At 44.1% G+C, this 16500-nt stretch overlaps 1 protein-coding gene across 9 annotated transcripts in view; it reads left to right on the top strand.

Moving 5' to 3' along the window:
* The window catches only part of Arid1b (AT-rich interaction domain 1B), a 394730-nt gene extending 378469 nt beyond the window's left edge, over positions 1 to 16261 (top strand). For all 9 annotated transcript variants that reach the window (XM_078018840.1, XM_078018836.1, XM_078018839.1 and 6 more), the window contains 5 exons: positions 3144 to 3294; positions 5604 to 5700; positions 7389 to 8172; positions 10988 to 11118; positions 13138 to 16261. In XM_078018840.1, the coding sequence (XP_077874966.1) occupies positions 3144 to 3294; positions 5604 to 5700; positions 7389 to 8172; positions 10988 to 11118; positions 13138 to 14859 (2885 nt within the window). In that variant the 3' untranslated portion in view covers positions 14860 to 16261. The remainder of the gene's footprint in view (positions 1 to 3143; positions 3295 to 5603; positions 5701 to 7388; positions 8173 to 10987; positions 11119 to 13137) is intronic.
* Positions 16262 to 16500: the final 239 nt, after the last annotated feature.

Here is a 16500-nt window from a genome sequence, read left to right as displayed (position 1 = left end):
AACATTTTGTCAGTGTTTTTGTGTCCATATCCAATTTTTAGACTCTGAAAATATGAGAACAAAATGGGAAAAATCTAGTATTGCCAGCAGCTGGGGAGGCTGAAGCAAGAGGATTGCAAATTTGAAGCCAGCCTTAGCAAATTACTGAAGCCCTCAGCAAATTATTGAGACCCTGTCTCAGAATTTTAAAAAGTACTAAGGATGGAAAGTGTACCTGGGTTCAATCCCTAATATCCAAATACAAGTAGTAGGAGTGATAGTAGGAGTGACAGTTAATAGTACTCAATAGTATTCAAAATCTGGCCTCAAAATCTACTGTGGACCATTTCACTCTCCTATCTATCTGCTGTTAGCTAAAGTAGTATTTGTCTTGTTCCTTATACCTATAGCTTTTCATGCTATAAAAATGAATTTGGGGGTTGGGGTAGTGATTGTGGGGTTACCTTGCCAGGCACTAGGTAGATATATAATGTGCTTCATCAGCTATGTAGACAATGACTAGAACAATCCCTAGTATATTTCAGCTCACTTGCTGAAATTTTGGTGTCCATATCCCACTTTTAGACTTTGAAAATATGACAATAATATGGAAAAATTTGTATTTTAATCCCAAATTAAAACAGTTAAATAGAAATCCACAGGAAATAGATTTTTTTTACAGCCCGATCCCTATTCAGTGCAGTTTCCATTCTTTAGTTGCCTCGTTCTGTGAGGGAACTTGGCAGTGAGCTGATCAGACCACTCTCTGTGGACAACATGCTCTTTGTCATGGCTGCCACCCGGAGACAGCTGCTGTGGGAGTTGACAACCCATGGTGTGGCAGCATGGTGAACCCAAGTGCCAGGCTTTTGCCTTATTCCTGAGGTACCGATCCCGGACAAGTGATCATGGTGTTTGTATGTGGTTATTTTGAGTATCTGTTATATCTGAACACATAGCTCTACTTGCTTTTTGTAATGGAATAGATAGATACACCTAATGCTCTGGAGCTGGATGGGTTAGTTCCTAATATTTCCTGTTGTGAACAGTGATGCAGTGGCTGTTGAATTAGCAGCACTTGTGACAGTGTTTCTGCAAATCTGTCCCTCACTCAGATTGTTCAAAGGACAGGAAGTTTTGTTTGTTTTGTTTTGTTCCTTGACTAAGTATCTCAGTAATCTACGATCCAACACACCACCCCCAAACTTAGTAGCTTCAACAGCACCACTTTGCAGTGTCTTCACTGTCTCGTGGCTGTGTTAGGCTGGCTAGCTCTTGGCTCCGTATGTTGTCAGCCAGGACACTGAGGTGGCTACCAGCATCTGACAGCTAGATTGGGAGCTCTGTGGGTGGTGTCTCTTGAGTGGCCAGCCTCTACAGAAGACTCCTGGAGCTTTGGGCTGGGGACTCCTCCATAGGAAATTTTTGCCTAACTTCTTGGTCCCCATGACATGATAGATAGGGCTCAAGAAGATAAGACTCCAAAGGGAGCTTCCAAAAGAACATGTGCCAGTTGCAAGAATTTTCTTGTACCCATTGGCCCCACTGGTCAGTACTAATCACGTGATCCAGCTCCAAGTCACTAGGGAGGAGACTTCACAGGCCGAATATCAGTAGATGTGCTTCTTGGGGTTGTGGAAGAGTAGCCTCCCTTAGCAGGTATTGAGAACTCCAGGTACTCCCAGCACGTGTGTAAGAGAGTGGGTCCCCCACCCACACCAGGGATGATTAATGTCAGTCATTCTAATGTTTGCCAGTCACACTGTGGGGAAAAGGCCTTGTGATCATTTTGACTTGGATTTCTTTAATTATTAGTGAGCTCCCACATCTTTTCACATGTCACTTGTTGATTGTTCATTTGTTTTTCCTTTTCTTTGAATGGGTTTGTCCAGTTTTGTCTTTTTTCCTATTGATTTTTAAGAAATTTTTTTGTGTATCCGGGAATTAAGCTATTTAATTTTAATTATGCTACTTGGTTTTTTTGTTTTCACATCTATAAAATGGAGAGTAATTCATTCCGTCAAGTAGGAGGAAGTGCACGGTGCGTGAAGGCCTTGGTCCCGAGGCGGCCCCAGGTTCACCTCAGTACCAGCCTAACAGATGCCTGAGCTCAGGAACTTAGTCAGCTTCTGCCTCGCCCGGCATAAAAGCAACCATCATAGAATGAAGAAAGCATGATGTATCAATTAAAGTTTGCACTGGAATGTTTAATTTGCCTGAAGGCTCGTTTCTGGACTTGGTCCCATCTCCTCAGCTGAGCGATGCAGATTTGCGCGCAGGGGCTTATTGGCGGGCTACCTCTGTTAGAAATGGCCAGGGCCCAGCCCATCTGGAGCTATTCTTACTCTGGTGATTTCCTCTGATGTTGGAAGAGTCTGCGCACAGGTGTTCGTGTCGGTCTTCAGGTCTTCTCCCTCACAGTGGAGCTCACTGTGTGTACTCGTTTCATTGTCTTCCTCACAGCTATGCCACGAGATGTCGAGTGGCCTCTTGTATAGATCAGACTTAGACCTCATTGGTATGGACCTGGGCCCCGAGTGGTCGCTGGTTGCTGCATAACAGGTGAAGGTCCCTCAGGCTGGAGTCAAGGTGTCGGCCAGGACTCCCTCTGTGTCAGGCTCTGAGTCCTTTTCAGATTCATTCAGGTTGTTGACAGAATTCAGTTCCTGCGGTTAAAGCCTGGTTGACCACTGGCTTGTTGACTGATCCCTGCCTCCTCTCTTTAAGGCAGTCCTCCCCACAGCAGGGCAGTGGCTTCAGGACAACTGAAGGTCTCAGACTGGCTCCATCTCCAGCCTCTAGCCAGGGATTTGAAGGGCTACCTGGATACTCTCCTTCCTGGTTAACTCACAGCTGATTAGTGACTTTAATTACACCTGTGATATCCCTCCTAGCATCTAATACACCATAATCAGGGACAGCATAACCCATGCTGTTCCTAGGCTCCATCATGTTCCAAGCAAGGCAGTCATTTAAGGTACACATTGGGGTGGCAGAGGTGTCTTTGGGGACATCTTAGGGTTCTGCCCCGCCAGGACCCACCTGACTTCAGACCCTGGGCTCTCTCACTAGTATTGTGGTGTGCCGTGTGGACATGGGGCAGACTCCTAGAAGGAGTTAACTTGCAGATGCCTCATTTTATGCCTTTTCTTCAAATATTGCAGTGCCTGGAAGTAGCGAGCCCTTTATGACGCAAGGCCAGATGCCCAACAGCAGCATGCAGGACGTGTACAGCCAGAGTCCCGCAGGGGCCGTGTCCAACCTGAGCATGGGTCAGCGGCAGCAGTTTCCCTATGGGGCCAGTTATGACCGGAGGTGAGTATTTTTCAAAAGGAAGACAAGAAGAATCAGGAGAAATGCTGTTGTAACTTACTCGCCGAGCCCTGGCGCTGGGCCACTGAGCGCAGCACAGTGGCCCTTCCTGTCTGGTTGCCACTGATCCCCACGTGAGTGTCAGCTGGCTGCCTCCAGGGACAGCCACAGCAGGACCACAAAGAAGGACCTTGTCCCCAGGCAACCAGATGGCTCTGTACTTTTGTAAGCAAATTCATAGCATAAATAAGATACTCGGGGCTGTTCTGGCTGCTGCTAGAGGCTTCTCCTGTGACCTCAAGACCCAAGGCCACTGCTCAGCACACCATGCCACACTGCTGCACCCAGCAAGTACTGTCGCCACAGAGAGGTGGCCCGGCTGCAGCAGGTGTGGCTTCTCTGGGAGCTACAGACTCCTGGGTTTCGCAGAATCAGCTCTCTTCTCCCCACTCTTTCTTAAGGAATGTCTGAGGGTTGTAGCGTCACGCTTCGGGCGTTCCGAAAGGTCTTCCTGATGTTGCTCCTTCTGATGTTTCCACTCTTCCTTCTAAAAGGAGAGTGCACAGTACTCCTTGATAAACAGTTCTGAGAAGGCCCGCCACGTGGCCTGCATGAGCCTCTCAAGGAAGCCATCTTGTCACTGAAGTGGCCAGTTAGGCCACAGGACCAGCCCAGAAGGAAGAGAGCCATTGAGATGTCAGAGAGAAGTCATCTTAAACTGCCCTACAGCAGTGGCACGGGGAGCTTTCTTTGTGACGAGGCCCCTCCCCTGTGCCCCTGGTTCAATATGCCCTCCCCTTTGTGGGAGTGTTCGCCCCCTCCCTTCCAGGGAAGCACTCAGGCTTTAATGTCATGTTTGATCTTCAAAGGAAAAAAAAAGGAGAGACTGGAGGCAACGAAAGAGTGGAGTGCCGCTCACAGGGCTCACAGGGCAGAGCTGGCTCTCAGGCCACTTCCTCCAGGATCTGGGGGTGCATATGCCCAGGGACCACCTGCTGAGATGGCCCCTCTCGCCCTCCACACATGGGGTGCTCTTTAGTTTAGTCAGAGGGAGGAAGTGGGAAGATCACTGTTTTACTAGGTAAGGTTTCTCCCTGACATTTTCTGCACACCGGTTCTTGAGAGTATATAGCTATGTGGTGCCCAAGTAGCAAAACACTGTCTCGTAGTGGCTGAAGAATTGTTCTTCTAGTTGGTAACGCTGGCCATATATACATGCCTCAATCAGTTGGCCATTATAATGTTTAGTGTGCCAGATCAGGATTTTGGTTTGAGTTTAAGGCCCAGTTAAAACTGACTGACTGATTTTATTAACAAGATTACAAGAACATTTTCATATATTATTAAAAGATTTCCAGTACATATGCTTTTCTGGTTCAACCACATGAGATTTACTTCATTAAGTTTGCTTTTCTGAAAAATGTCACTTAGATTTTTATCCATGTCAATTATATTTCTTTATTTCTAGATTATCATAGTAGTTTTAAAAAATTCTATGTCTTTTTTTACCTGTTGATATTTAAAAAATTATTTTTTTCTTATTCCTTGATTATGTTAGGAGTATATTCAATTTTGTTATTCTCTTTCTTATAAGATTCAATTTACTAATTTAAACCAACTTATTTTTCAAGAGTTCAAATCTGTTGCCCTTGAGATCATACTATTTTATGGTATTTACAATTTCTCAGTATAGTTGCAGTTGGAAATAAATGTATTACTTATTTCCAGGTTGTGATTTAATAGGAGTACATTTCAGTCATTGTTGGTTTTTTTCTGTAGACTTTCAGGTCATAGAACTATGAAATTTTGTGACTGTATCAGCATCATTGGAATTAGGTTTGACCTTTAAAAACTTAAACATTTTTATTCATAATGAGAAAGTAAAAAGTAGACCATTTTGTATGTGGCAGCACTTCTACCAACACTGCTTGAGACCCAGGTTCCTCTGCTTCTTGCTGTCATGGTGCCTCACATGGCGCCTGTGACCCTTCCTGGGTGAGCTTCAGTGGGAGGCGGAGCTTCTGCCTCAAAGGCTTGGGCAGGTACTCACAGGTGCTGCCTGTTCAACCGGTATTTCTCTCACACCTATTAGCAACGTCCCAAACCAGGAGTTTGGCAGCACTCCCGAAATGGGTGTTCCCATCCTTCTTGCTAAAAGCTACAGCAGCTGCTGCCCAGGAAGGCTGTGGGGAGCAGTGTGTGACAGAGGAACGGCAGCACCACTGGGGGTAGAGTCTCCAAAATGGGCTGTTCATGCTGTGCTCATCCGAAATCCTTTGTGCATTAAGTTTCCTTTGAATGCCTTGTTCCAGGCATGAACCTTATGGGCAGCAGTATCCAGGCCAAGGTCCTCCGGCAGGACAGCCGCCATATGGAGGACACCAGCCTGGCCTGTATCCCCAGCAGCCGGTGAGTTGGCAAGTGGGCGTGGGTCATTGTGTTCTCTGTTCCTCTCTGAAACTCAACTTGTGTTACTTCTGAAGATTTTTAGGAATTATAACCAAAATGATTAGCATTTATTGAATATTCAGGATGTATTTAATACTAAAAAGTACTTCTGGGATTTGGGAGTCAGTAATTAAACATAGCTCATTATATATTATTGTGAAATAAATATAACATATTAAATGAAGTTAAATACATTAATTCTTACAAATGATGACAAGACCAATGGAGAGTGAGGTGTGTTGTGAAGAGGTTCCATAGTGTGCAGTTGGCTTCTTGTCTGTGGGTTCCAAATCCATGGATTCAGCCAGCCACAGACCAAAAATGTTTGAAAGTATCTTTAAAAAAATTGTATCTGTACAGAATATGTACATGCTTCTTTGTCATTATTCCCCAAACAATAGAGATAGCAATTTAAAAAGCATTCATTAACATTGTATAGGTATTAGAAATAATCTAAAGATGAATTAAAGTATACAGGAGGCAGTACATAGGTTATTTGCAAAGACTGCACCATATTCAGACTTGAGCGTTCTTGGATTTTGGTGTCCACAGGAGTCATGGAACCAATCTCCTGCAGATACCAAGGGACAACTGTATACTCTTGTGTCAAAAGCTGTTGTAAAACAGAAATTTGTCAGTGTTTTGAAGAATATATAGAAAAGGCAACTCAAAATGTTATATAGTAAAAGTTAATTTGTCTTTAAAAAACTAAGATATTAATGCCCCATATTCAAGTTGGTGTTGGTATTGGTTGCTGTTTAGCTGTGCAAACCCCATGCAGCTGTCAGAGTTGATGCTAAGGCTTGGGCCTCTGGGTGGCTTTTCAGAAACATAGGACCTCACTATTTCAACCTTTCAGATGGAAGACCTCTTGCAAAATAGAGGATTTTTTTTAAATTTTTATCACAAAGCAACTTTTAAACATTTAGGGTTTTTTGGAGAGATATATGTAATAATAATAGTATATATATATGTGTGTGTGTTTTATATATGCGCACACACACACACATACATACAGGGACTTATATTATTGAGCTGTCTGATCTTAAACAGTTTTCAGGTAAAACAAATACTAATTAAAATCTCAGCATCTCACTCCCTCCCAACCAGAGATTCCCACCCACCCTGACTAGCACTGGTCCCCAGAGTTCCCAGCTTAGTGACAGGTACTGCTGGGGCTGGACACTGGGTGACATGATGTCACAGCCTGGGGAGCTGAATCCTGTCTGGAGAATTTTCTGTAAGACATCTCTTTGGCCCTGGAACTTCTGGTGGCCCTGGGCTCCTCAGTGCTCTCCTGTGGGCCAGCCTTTTGTTTCTCAGTGTGGCTTCAGGCCCCACCCAGCACCCGCCTGTGTGCTGAGGCTGCACTGTCACCATGCTTCAAGGAGAGGAGGCTTTTGTTTCTGCCACAGAAAATGTCCAACATGTAAAAACAAACTTTGGAAACCCTCTTTGGAGTGTGTGACACAAGGCATTATGTGACATGGAAACAGTCCCAAATTGTTAGTTCTCGTTATGTAGGAGCTTCCCATGTTCATCTTGAAATGAACATTACCACCAGGTAATAACTATTTTGCATAATTTGAGCGTGCGTGATTATACCTGTAAGAGCACACCAGCATGATTTGTCTTTATATGAATTTCAGAATTATAAACGCCACATGGATGGCATGTATGGGCCTCCAGCCAAGCGCCACGAGGGAGACATGTATAACATGCAGTATGGCAACCAGCAGCAAGAGATGTACAACCAGTATGGAAGTTCTTACTCTGGCCCGGACCGGAGGCCCCTTCAGGGCCAGTATCCATACCCCTACAACAGAGAGAGAATGCAGGGCCCAGGCCAGATGCAGCCCCACGGAATCCCGCCTCAGATGCTGGGCGGCCCCATGCAGGCATCCTCCGGTGAAGGGCCTCAGCAGAACATGTGGGCAGCGCGTAACGATATGCCTTACCCCTACCCAAACAGGCAGGGCCCCGGCGGCCCTGCACAGGCTCCCCCTTATCCAGGCATGAGCCGCACGGATGACTTGATGGTACCTGATCAGAGGATAAATCACGAGAGCCAGTGGCCTTCTCACGTCAGCCAACGCCAGCCTTATATGTCATCTTCGGCCTCCATGCAGCCCATCACGCGCCCACCTCAGTCATCCTACCAGACACCACCGTCACTGCCAAACCATATCTCCAGGGCGCCCAGCCCGGCTTCCTTCCAGCGCTCCCTGGAGAATCGCATGTCTCCAAGCAAGTCTCCCTTTCTGCCCACCATGAAGATGCAGAAGGTCATGCCCACAGTCCCCACGTCCCAGGTCACTGGGCCACCCCCCCAGCCACCCCCAATCAGAAGGGAGATCACCTTTCCTCCTGGCTCAGTGGAAGCATCACAGCCAGTCCTGAAGCAAAGGCGAAAGATTACCTCAAAAGATATTGGTAAGAATTACAGAGATTTGTTCTGGAAATGAATTTCAGTTGAAGTCTAGAATTTTATTTTTTTTCCACATTGTTTTTATGAGTGCATTATAGTTGAACATAATGATGGGATTATTGCTACAGATTCATATATACACTCAATATAACCATATAATTTGGCCTAGAATTTTAATTTTAGTTGATATAATTTTTGTTGATATTAGTAAGATAAGTTTTTTTAAAAATATTTATATTTTTGTTTTAGGTGGACACAGTATCTTTATTGTTTATTTTTATGTGGTGCTGAGGATCGAACCCAGTGCCTCGCACATCCCAGGCCAGCGTGCTACCACTTGAGCCACAATCCCCAGCCCTGTAAGACAAGTTCTTATGAGTGCAAATTATCAGAATGCTTTTATATAAGAGCAATAGTTAGAAACCATCCAAATTAAGACGGTGCTGGAGAAGAACTTGAGTTGATGTGGTATTTTTAGGTGTGAATGTTATGTGGAGATTAGAGCTTCAAATAGGAGCTCAGAGGCTGAAGTTGTGGCTCAGTGGCAGAGTGCATGCCTTGCACATGTGAGCAAGGCACTGGGTTCGATCCTCAGCACCACATAAAAATAAATCTTAAAAAATAAAGATTTTTATAAATATAATATTTATTTATTTATAAATATTATAAATAAATAAATAAGAGGTCAGGGAATCCTCAGTAATTCTATACTGTGTTTCAAGCTTAACGATTTGACATTAACCAAGCCACTTAATCCCTACATCATGTGCTAACAAACCCACTGTGAGGTCATGGAAATGCTAAGGGTGACCGTGAGAATTTGAATGCTACTCTGATTTGGTAACAACACTGTGAATTGCCATGGGAAAAAGCGGAGATTTGGCCGTCATCTGTAGATACGGTACCTGGAGCGGGTTGCTGTGTGCTCTGTTGACTTGACGTAATCTGCCCAGCACTGGCAGATGTGGCCCAGGGAGCTACTTCAGTTGAAGCTGATGTCACTTGTTCAGCCTTCAAGAGAGTGTAAATGCTCATTAGAGATCTGGAATGTCTGGGAGTACACAGTTTTTCTGCATTTATTTAACACAAGGGAAATAATAGATGTTGGTTGTATAAGAAAAAAATTTCAGAATCACTTGACTTAAATTATTTGTAGCAATTAGAAAATTGAAGATTCTAAATTAATGCATTAAAGATGTTTTTAGTCATTGGACATGAAGAAGATATATATGTAGAGAGAAAAAAGTAAGGCATTTTAATATCTGAGGGCATCACACGGGGAGAGAAAATGCAGACACTTTCACACCATTTTTTATATAGAAATATATATAAACACAATGTGTGCATAATATGTATGTTTAAATAAACATTTATTATTGTTTAACAATTCTTAGTATATGTTATATAAGTACTGGTCTGAAGCCTAGGGAAAAATGTGGGGTTTTTTTTGTTTTTGTTTTTGGTTTTTTTTTGATAACAAGATTGAACCCAGGGGTGCTTTACCAGCTATATCCCCTCCCTGGTGGTTTGTTTGTTTGTTTGTTTTTGGTTTGGGGGGGGTTGTGTTTTTGTGTGGTGTTTTTTTTGTTTGTTTGTTGTTTGTGTGTGTGTGTGTGTGTGTGTGTGTGTGTGTGTGTGAGAGAGAGAGAGAGAGACAGACAGACATGGTCTTGCTGAGTTGCTTAGGGCCTTGCTAAGTGGCTGAGGCTATCCTTGGAACTCATGATCCTCCTGTCTCAGTCTCCTGAGTTGCTTGTTCCTTATTAAAAAAAAAAAAAAGTTTGACTTTTCTAATGTAAAAGTACTATATGACTATCTATCTTAGAAAGTTTGAAAAATAGAATTAGAATAAAGGGGGAGGGTTGGGGTTGTAGCTCAGTAGTTGCCTAACACATGTGAGGCACTGGGTTCACTCTTCGGCACTGCATAAAAATAAAGGTATTTTGTCTATGTACAGCTTAAAACATTTTTTTAAATAAAATAAAGGAGGAACAAGTTCAGGGCCCTCCCCCATGACACAGTACTATGGGTGCCCAGAAACCCCCTCCTATCCTCCTAACTGTGGCTCAGGCACATCAGGTAGAACAGGACTCCTCCTCAGTTCTGGTCTCCCACCATGCTCTCCTGCAGGTGAAAAGTAATGGGTCCATTCTCCAGCCCCAGCATAGGCAAATCTTATAATTCTTTATCTAATCACTTTATTTCTTCAGGAATAGGAATAAGGAAAACAAGAAAAAATACAGCCCTTTTATTTCCCATTCCTTGGTTCAGACCACACTCTGAAATCTAACCATCAAAGTGCTGATATTTGTCAGCAGCATGTTCTTGAGCAGGAGCTCAAAAATAGAAGAAGACAGCATGGGGAAATCAAGGCTTTGTATCGGAGGATGTGCTATTTGGGATTTAAATTTTCCTTTTGTGTCCTGCATACTTACCAGCCTTCCAGAGACATTTGTGAGTGAAGAATGCAAAAGAAGACAGGAGCACTTCCGGGCCCATTCTTACTAGAAACCAATGCATCCTTACAGACTGTTAGGTGGTAAAATACCCGAGATGAGAAAGGACCCTGTGCCTAGCCCACCATCCTCAGCTACCAGTGGTCCATGTTTCACCAGCAAAACAACAAAAAGATCTTAGACAACAGACGTTTCTTAGCACAACCTGTCACCTCCATTTGAACTTAGAAGAGGGGCATGTTCAGCTCTCAGAGCATCTGTTTAACCCGGTGCTCCACTTCTTTCCTCTCTTTCTTTTGTTACTTTCTGCCCTTTCATTCACAGAGTTCGTTTTACTGATATCCTTGTTCTTTCCTGTTTTCAGTTACCCCTGAGGCATGGCGTGTGATGATGTCCCTTAAATCAGGGCTTTTGGCTGAAAGTACTTGGGCTCTGGACACTATCAACATCCTTCTCTATGATGACAGCACGGTTGCTACTTTCAATCTCTCCCAGGTGAGCAAGCTGGCACCAGTCCAGCCAGTGGCCAGATTAGAGTGTTGGGAAATGAAGTCCAGTCGTGCAACACATCTGATCTGATGCCCAGGTTGATTGGGAGTGATCAGCTAACCTCTCCAATCACTGTAGTCATAAATTGACATTGATCAATATGTAGCCGCCTGAGAATGTGATCTGCGGTGATTCTCACTTCAGGCAGGTGATACACACACATACCTGTGCTGCTCAGGAAAACAGTGACTGTGGGTGGGGCGGTGTGGCCAAGTTAAATCTTTAGATGAATGTTAGCAGGCCAAAGGGAATATTAGTCAAAATGTAACAAAAAGTTAAGAGTGAGTCAGGGTTGAAAATATGGTTAGTTCCAGTGGAACATTGCCCTACTTTTCAGTTAATTAAAAACAAATAGGGGCTGAGATTGTGGCTCAGTGGTAGAGCGCTTGCCTAGCATGTGTGAGGCCCTGGATTCAATTCTCAGCACCACACATATATAAATGAATAAAATAAAGGGTCATCAAAACATATAACAACAAATGGTATGTTACAGAAAATGTATGAAGTATATAGAAGTAGAGAGGAGGTCAGTGAGCCCCACCACCCTACCCTACATCCAGCTGGAAATGTCATGGTCTTGTGGCCAAACCTCTGTCTAGAGCTACGCCTTTATTCTGCCTCTTCCTAGGTTATTCTGAAGCAGTCATTTCACCTTTAAGAATGAGCCTCGCCAGCCGGCGCGCTGCTGGAAGCTGGGCGGGAGGCAGCTGGATGGGGGGAGCCGAGGATGGGCCCTTCTCCCTGGAGCACATGAGCAATGCTCTGCTTTCTGTTAAAAACAGAGCACTTTCCTTGCTTCCACTGAAATAAGACCATCCTCTCCCACCTCCCCTTTCTTTCATATAGTCCTCAGTGTAATGTGGCCCAAAAGGTGATTTTCAGTTGATAGAGAGCAGATTAATAAGGTCTTAAATGTCACACAAAGTCTCTTTTAAAAGAAAATAAATATTTTTAAAATGTATCTGGCCTTCACTAGAGTAATTAACTTCCATCCTTATAATAGGTGGACTGTGCTGGTCACGTGTTCTCACTCTCAGGTCACTTTCTTAACTTCCCCTTTTCCCCAGGGGAAACGTAAGCTTCCGTTATCCAGTTCCTACCTGGAAATGGTTTCTTTGGGACCCTGAAAGCAAGTACTGTGCCAGAGTTGGTGCTTCTCACCACTTTCCAAAAGACACTGCCGGCCAACAGGACAGTGTGGTGATGCCGGGGTCTGTCAGGAGAGCCCTTGTTATGACCTACTTCTTGGAGGGCCCTTGTGTGGCAGGGCTGGCAGTGGGGTCCCCGAGCCCTCCATGGCTCAGGGGCTCACAGGAATCGCAGCTTGCTCTCACAGTTGGTGGCTCTCTCCTAGTGGCTTTTGTCTTTCAGCGTGAGCTGTGACTAACTGAAATGTAAAATTGCATTTTATGAAACATTTTAATTCATTTATCAAAGACTAAATTGATTTGTTTCTAATTTTCAGTGTTTATGAGCTACTACATAGTTGAAATTATCTTCTCTAAAGGATATATAGTGAATATAAATTAGGGCAATCTATGGCACCTGAGACAAAAATAACCATAAAATCCTAAGAATAATAACCATAAAAATCCCAGCAGGCAAGTCTCAGATAAATAATAGAAGAGAACGAGTCACTTTGGGTGAAAGGGTCTATAAAATCCACATTCCTACTCTTCTAATAATGAGAGTGCTGTACCTAAACCAGGTGGATAAAGAGGAGCCGAGCGCTCCCTCAATGATGACATTAGCAATGTGGAGCAAGAAGTCAGGTTCAGGTTGGGGGAGTGGAAAGTCAGCAGCAACGGGAGGCGTGCCTGTGTTGGCTTGGTTCATGATGTGGGATTTGGGAAGTTCACCCAGCACCCATGTGGTCCAACCCAGCCAGAAAGGTGGTCCCAGGGTTTCACCCCTCCAGTCACAGCTGATGTCATGACTGTACCTCTTCTCTCTCCTCTCCTCTAGTTGTCTGGATTTCTTGAACTTTTAGTAGAATACTTTAGAAAATGCCTGATTGACATTTTTGGAATTCTCATGGAGTATGAAGTGGGAGACCCCAGCCAGAAAGCACTCGGTCACAGTGCAGTGAAGGGAGAGGACAGCCAGTCCCTGGCAGAAGATTCTGGGAAAGAGGAGGAAGACACTGAGGGTCTCGAGGAGGAGGAGGACGAGGAGGAAGAGGAGGAAGACATGGAAAAGGTGGAGTCAGAGGCAAAGAGCAGTGCCACCCTCGCTGCCCCAGACACCACTACAGCCCCCAAAGAGAAGCCCAGACAGGCCAGTAAGTTTGACAGGCTGCCCATAAAGATTGTCAAGAAGAACAACCTGTTTGTGGTGGACCGCTCTGACCGGCTGGGCCGCGTGCAGGAGTTCAGCAGCGGGCTTCTGCACTGGCAGCTGGGAGGCGGTGACACCACAGAGCACATCCAGACCCACTTTGAGAGTAAGATGGAGATTCCTCCTCGCAGGCGCCCACCTCCCCCTTTAAGCTCCACAGGTAGAAAGAAAGAGCCAGAAGGCAAAGGTGATTCTGAAGAGCAGCCAGAGAAAAGCATCATAGCCACCATCGATGATGTCCTGTCAGCTCGGCCGGGGGCCTTGCCCGAAGAAGCAAACCCTGGACCCCAGACCGAAAGCAGCAAGTTTCCCTTTGGTATACAGCAGGCCAAAAGCCACCGGAACATCAGGCTGCTGGAAGATGAGCCCAGGAGCCGGGACGAGACCCCACTGTGCACCATCGCACACTGGCAAGACTCGCTGGCCAGGCGCTGCATCTGCGTGTCCAACATCGTGCGCAGCTTGTCTTTCGTGCCTGGCAACGACGCCGAGATGTCCAAACATCCGGGCTTGGTGCTGATCCTGGGGAAGCTGATTCTTCTTCACCACGAGCATCCAGAGAGAAAACGAGCGCCGCAGACCTACGAGAAGGAGGAGGACGAGGACAAGGGGGTGGCCTGCAGCAAAGATGAGTGGTGGTGGGACTGCCTGGAGGTCTTGCGGGACAACACACTGGTCACATTGGCCAACATCTCGGGGCAGCTAGACTTGTCCGCTTACACGGAAAGCATCTGCTTGCCGATCCTGGATGGCTTGCTGCACTGGATGGTGTGCCCATCCGCAGAGGCGCAAGACCCCTTTCCCACAGTGGGACCCAACTCGGTCCTGTCGCCTCAAAGACTTGTGCTGGAGACCCTCTGTAAGCTCAGCATCCAGGACAATAACGTGGACCTCATCTTGGCCACGCCTCCATTTAGTCGTCAGGAGAAATTCTATGCTACGTTAGTTAGGTACGTTGGGGATCGCAAAAACCCAGTCTGTCGAGAAATGTCCATGGCGCTTTTATCGAACCTTGCCCAGGGGGATGCGCTAGCAGCAAGGGCAATAGCTGTGCAGAAGGGAAGCATTGGGAACTTGATAAGCTTCCTGGAGGACGGGGTCACGATGGCGCAGTACCAGCAGAGCCAGCATAACCTCATACACATGCAGCCCCCGCCTCTGGAACCACCTAGCGTAGACATGATGTGCAGGGCGGCCAAGGCTTTACTGGCCATGGCCAGAGTGGACGAGAACCGCTCGGAATTCCTTTTGCACGAGGGTCGGTTGCTGGATATCTCGATATCAGCTGTCCTGAACTCTCTGGTTGCATCTGTCATCTGTGATGTACTATTTCAGATTGGGCAGTTATGACATAGTGAGAAGGCAAGCATGTGTGAGTGAAGATTAGCGCGTCACATATAACTGGCTGTTTTCTGTTCTTGTTTATCCAGCGTAGGAAGAAGGAAAAGAAAATCTTTGCTCCTCTGCCCCGTTCACTATTTACCAATTGGGAATTAAATAATTAATTTGAACAGTTATAAAATTAATATTTGCTGTCTGTGTGTATAAGTACATCCTTTGGGGTTTTTTATTTCTTTTTTTTTTTTAACCAAAGTTGCTGTCTAGTGCATTCAAAGGTCACATTTTGTTTTTCACAGATTCTCTCTTTAATGTTCTTTTTTCCATGTTGTATTGCATTTTTGGGGAAGCAAATTGACTTTAAAGAAAAAAGTTTGGCAAAAGATGCTAAGATGGGAAAATTTCACCACACTGAGTCAAAAAGGTGAAAAATTATTATTTTCCTATATATTTTATTCTTCAGAGAATGTTAAAAAAAAAAAAAGTTGCATCCCATCACCCAAAGCTCTGTGCAATAGAAACTTCTAGAGATATAGGTAGAGGGGCTCAAGGAGGTGTGTCAGTCAGTAGTCAGAACTATGAATGATACTGGTTTCTCCACAGGAAGGTGGTTACATTAGGCTAGGAGCAAAAACAATGTCTTTTAAGTTAGAATTGAAAATACATACCTGATAGCGATCAATGAAAATTGCTTCCTCACCACTACCGCCATGTCTGCTGTCTGTCGTTTGGCCCCCCACATGACAGTTCTTCACAATTCCTTTAATCATTTTTTAAATATTTTTTTTTACTGCCTATGGGCTGTGATGTATATAGAAGTTGTACATTAAACATACCCTCACTTTTTTTTCTTTTTTTTTTTTTTTTTTTGTTTTTTAGTACAAAGTTTTTAGTTTCTTTTTCATGATGTGGTAACTACGAAGTGATGGTAGATTTAAATAATTTTTTATTTTTATTTTATATATTTTTTCATTAGGGCCATATCTCCAAAAATAAAAAAGAAACAAAAAACACAAAAAACAAAAACAAACAAAAAAAAACAAAAAAAAAAAAAAGAGGGTAATGTACAAGTTTCTGTATGTATAAAGCCATGCTCTGTTTCGAGAGAGCAGCTGATCACAATTTGCTTCATAAATCAAGGTGTGGAAATGGTTGCATATGGATTGATTTAGAAATGGTTACCAGTACAGACAAAAGAAAAAATACAACTAAAAGGAAGAAACACAACTTCAAAGATTTTTCAGTGACGAGAATCCACATTTGTATTTCAAGATAATGTAGTTAAAAAAAAAAAAAAGAAAAAAACTTGATGTAAATTCCTCCTTTTCCTCTGGCTTAATGAATATCATTTATTCAGTATAAAATCTTTATATGTTCCACATGTTAAGAATAAATGTACATTAAATCTTGTTAAGCACTGTGATGGGTGTTCTTGAATACTGTTCTAGTTTCCTTAAAGTGGCTTCATAGTGACGAGTTATTTACAAGAAATAGGGGAAATACAGCTGCATCCTCAAATTACAAAGCCCTGAGGTCTGAAGGCACCTTTCGAGGGTTACCTACTCTAGAGTGGGGAGCAACACTTCGATTTTCTCAAATTATTTAGCTAATTAGTCTTTCTTTGAAGCAATTAACTCTGACATTGAGGTATGA

The sequence above is a fragment of the Ictidomys tridecemlineatus genome, chromosome 8, assembly GCF_052094955.1.
Source record: "Ictidomys tridecemlineatus isolate mIctTri1 chromosome 8, mIctTri1.hap1, whole genome shotgun sequence".
Taxonomy (NCBI): domain Eukaryota; kingdom Metazoa; phylum Chordata; class Mammalia; order Rodentia; family Sciuridae; genus Ictidomys; species Ictidomys tridecemlineatus.
The sequence above is the reverse complement of the archived record's forward strand: the minus strand, read 5'-3'. Positions and strand labels throughout refer to the sequence as shown.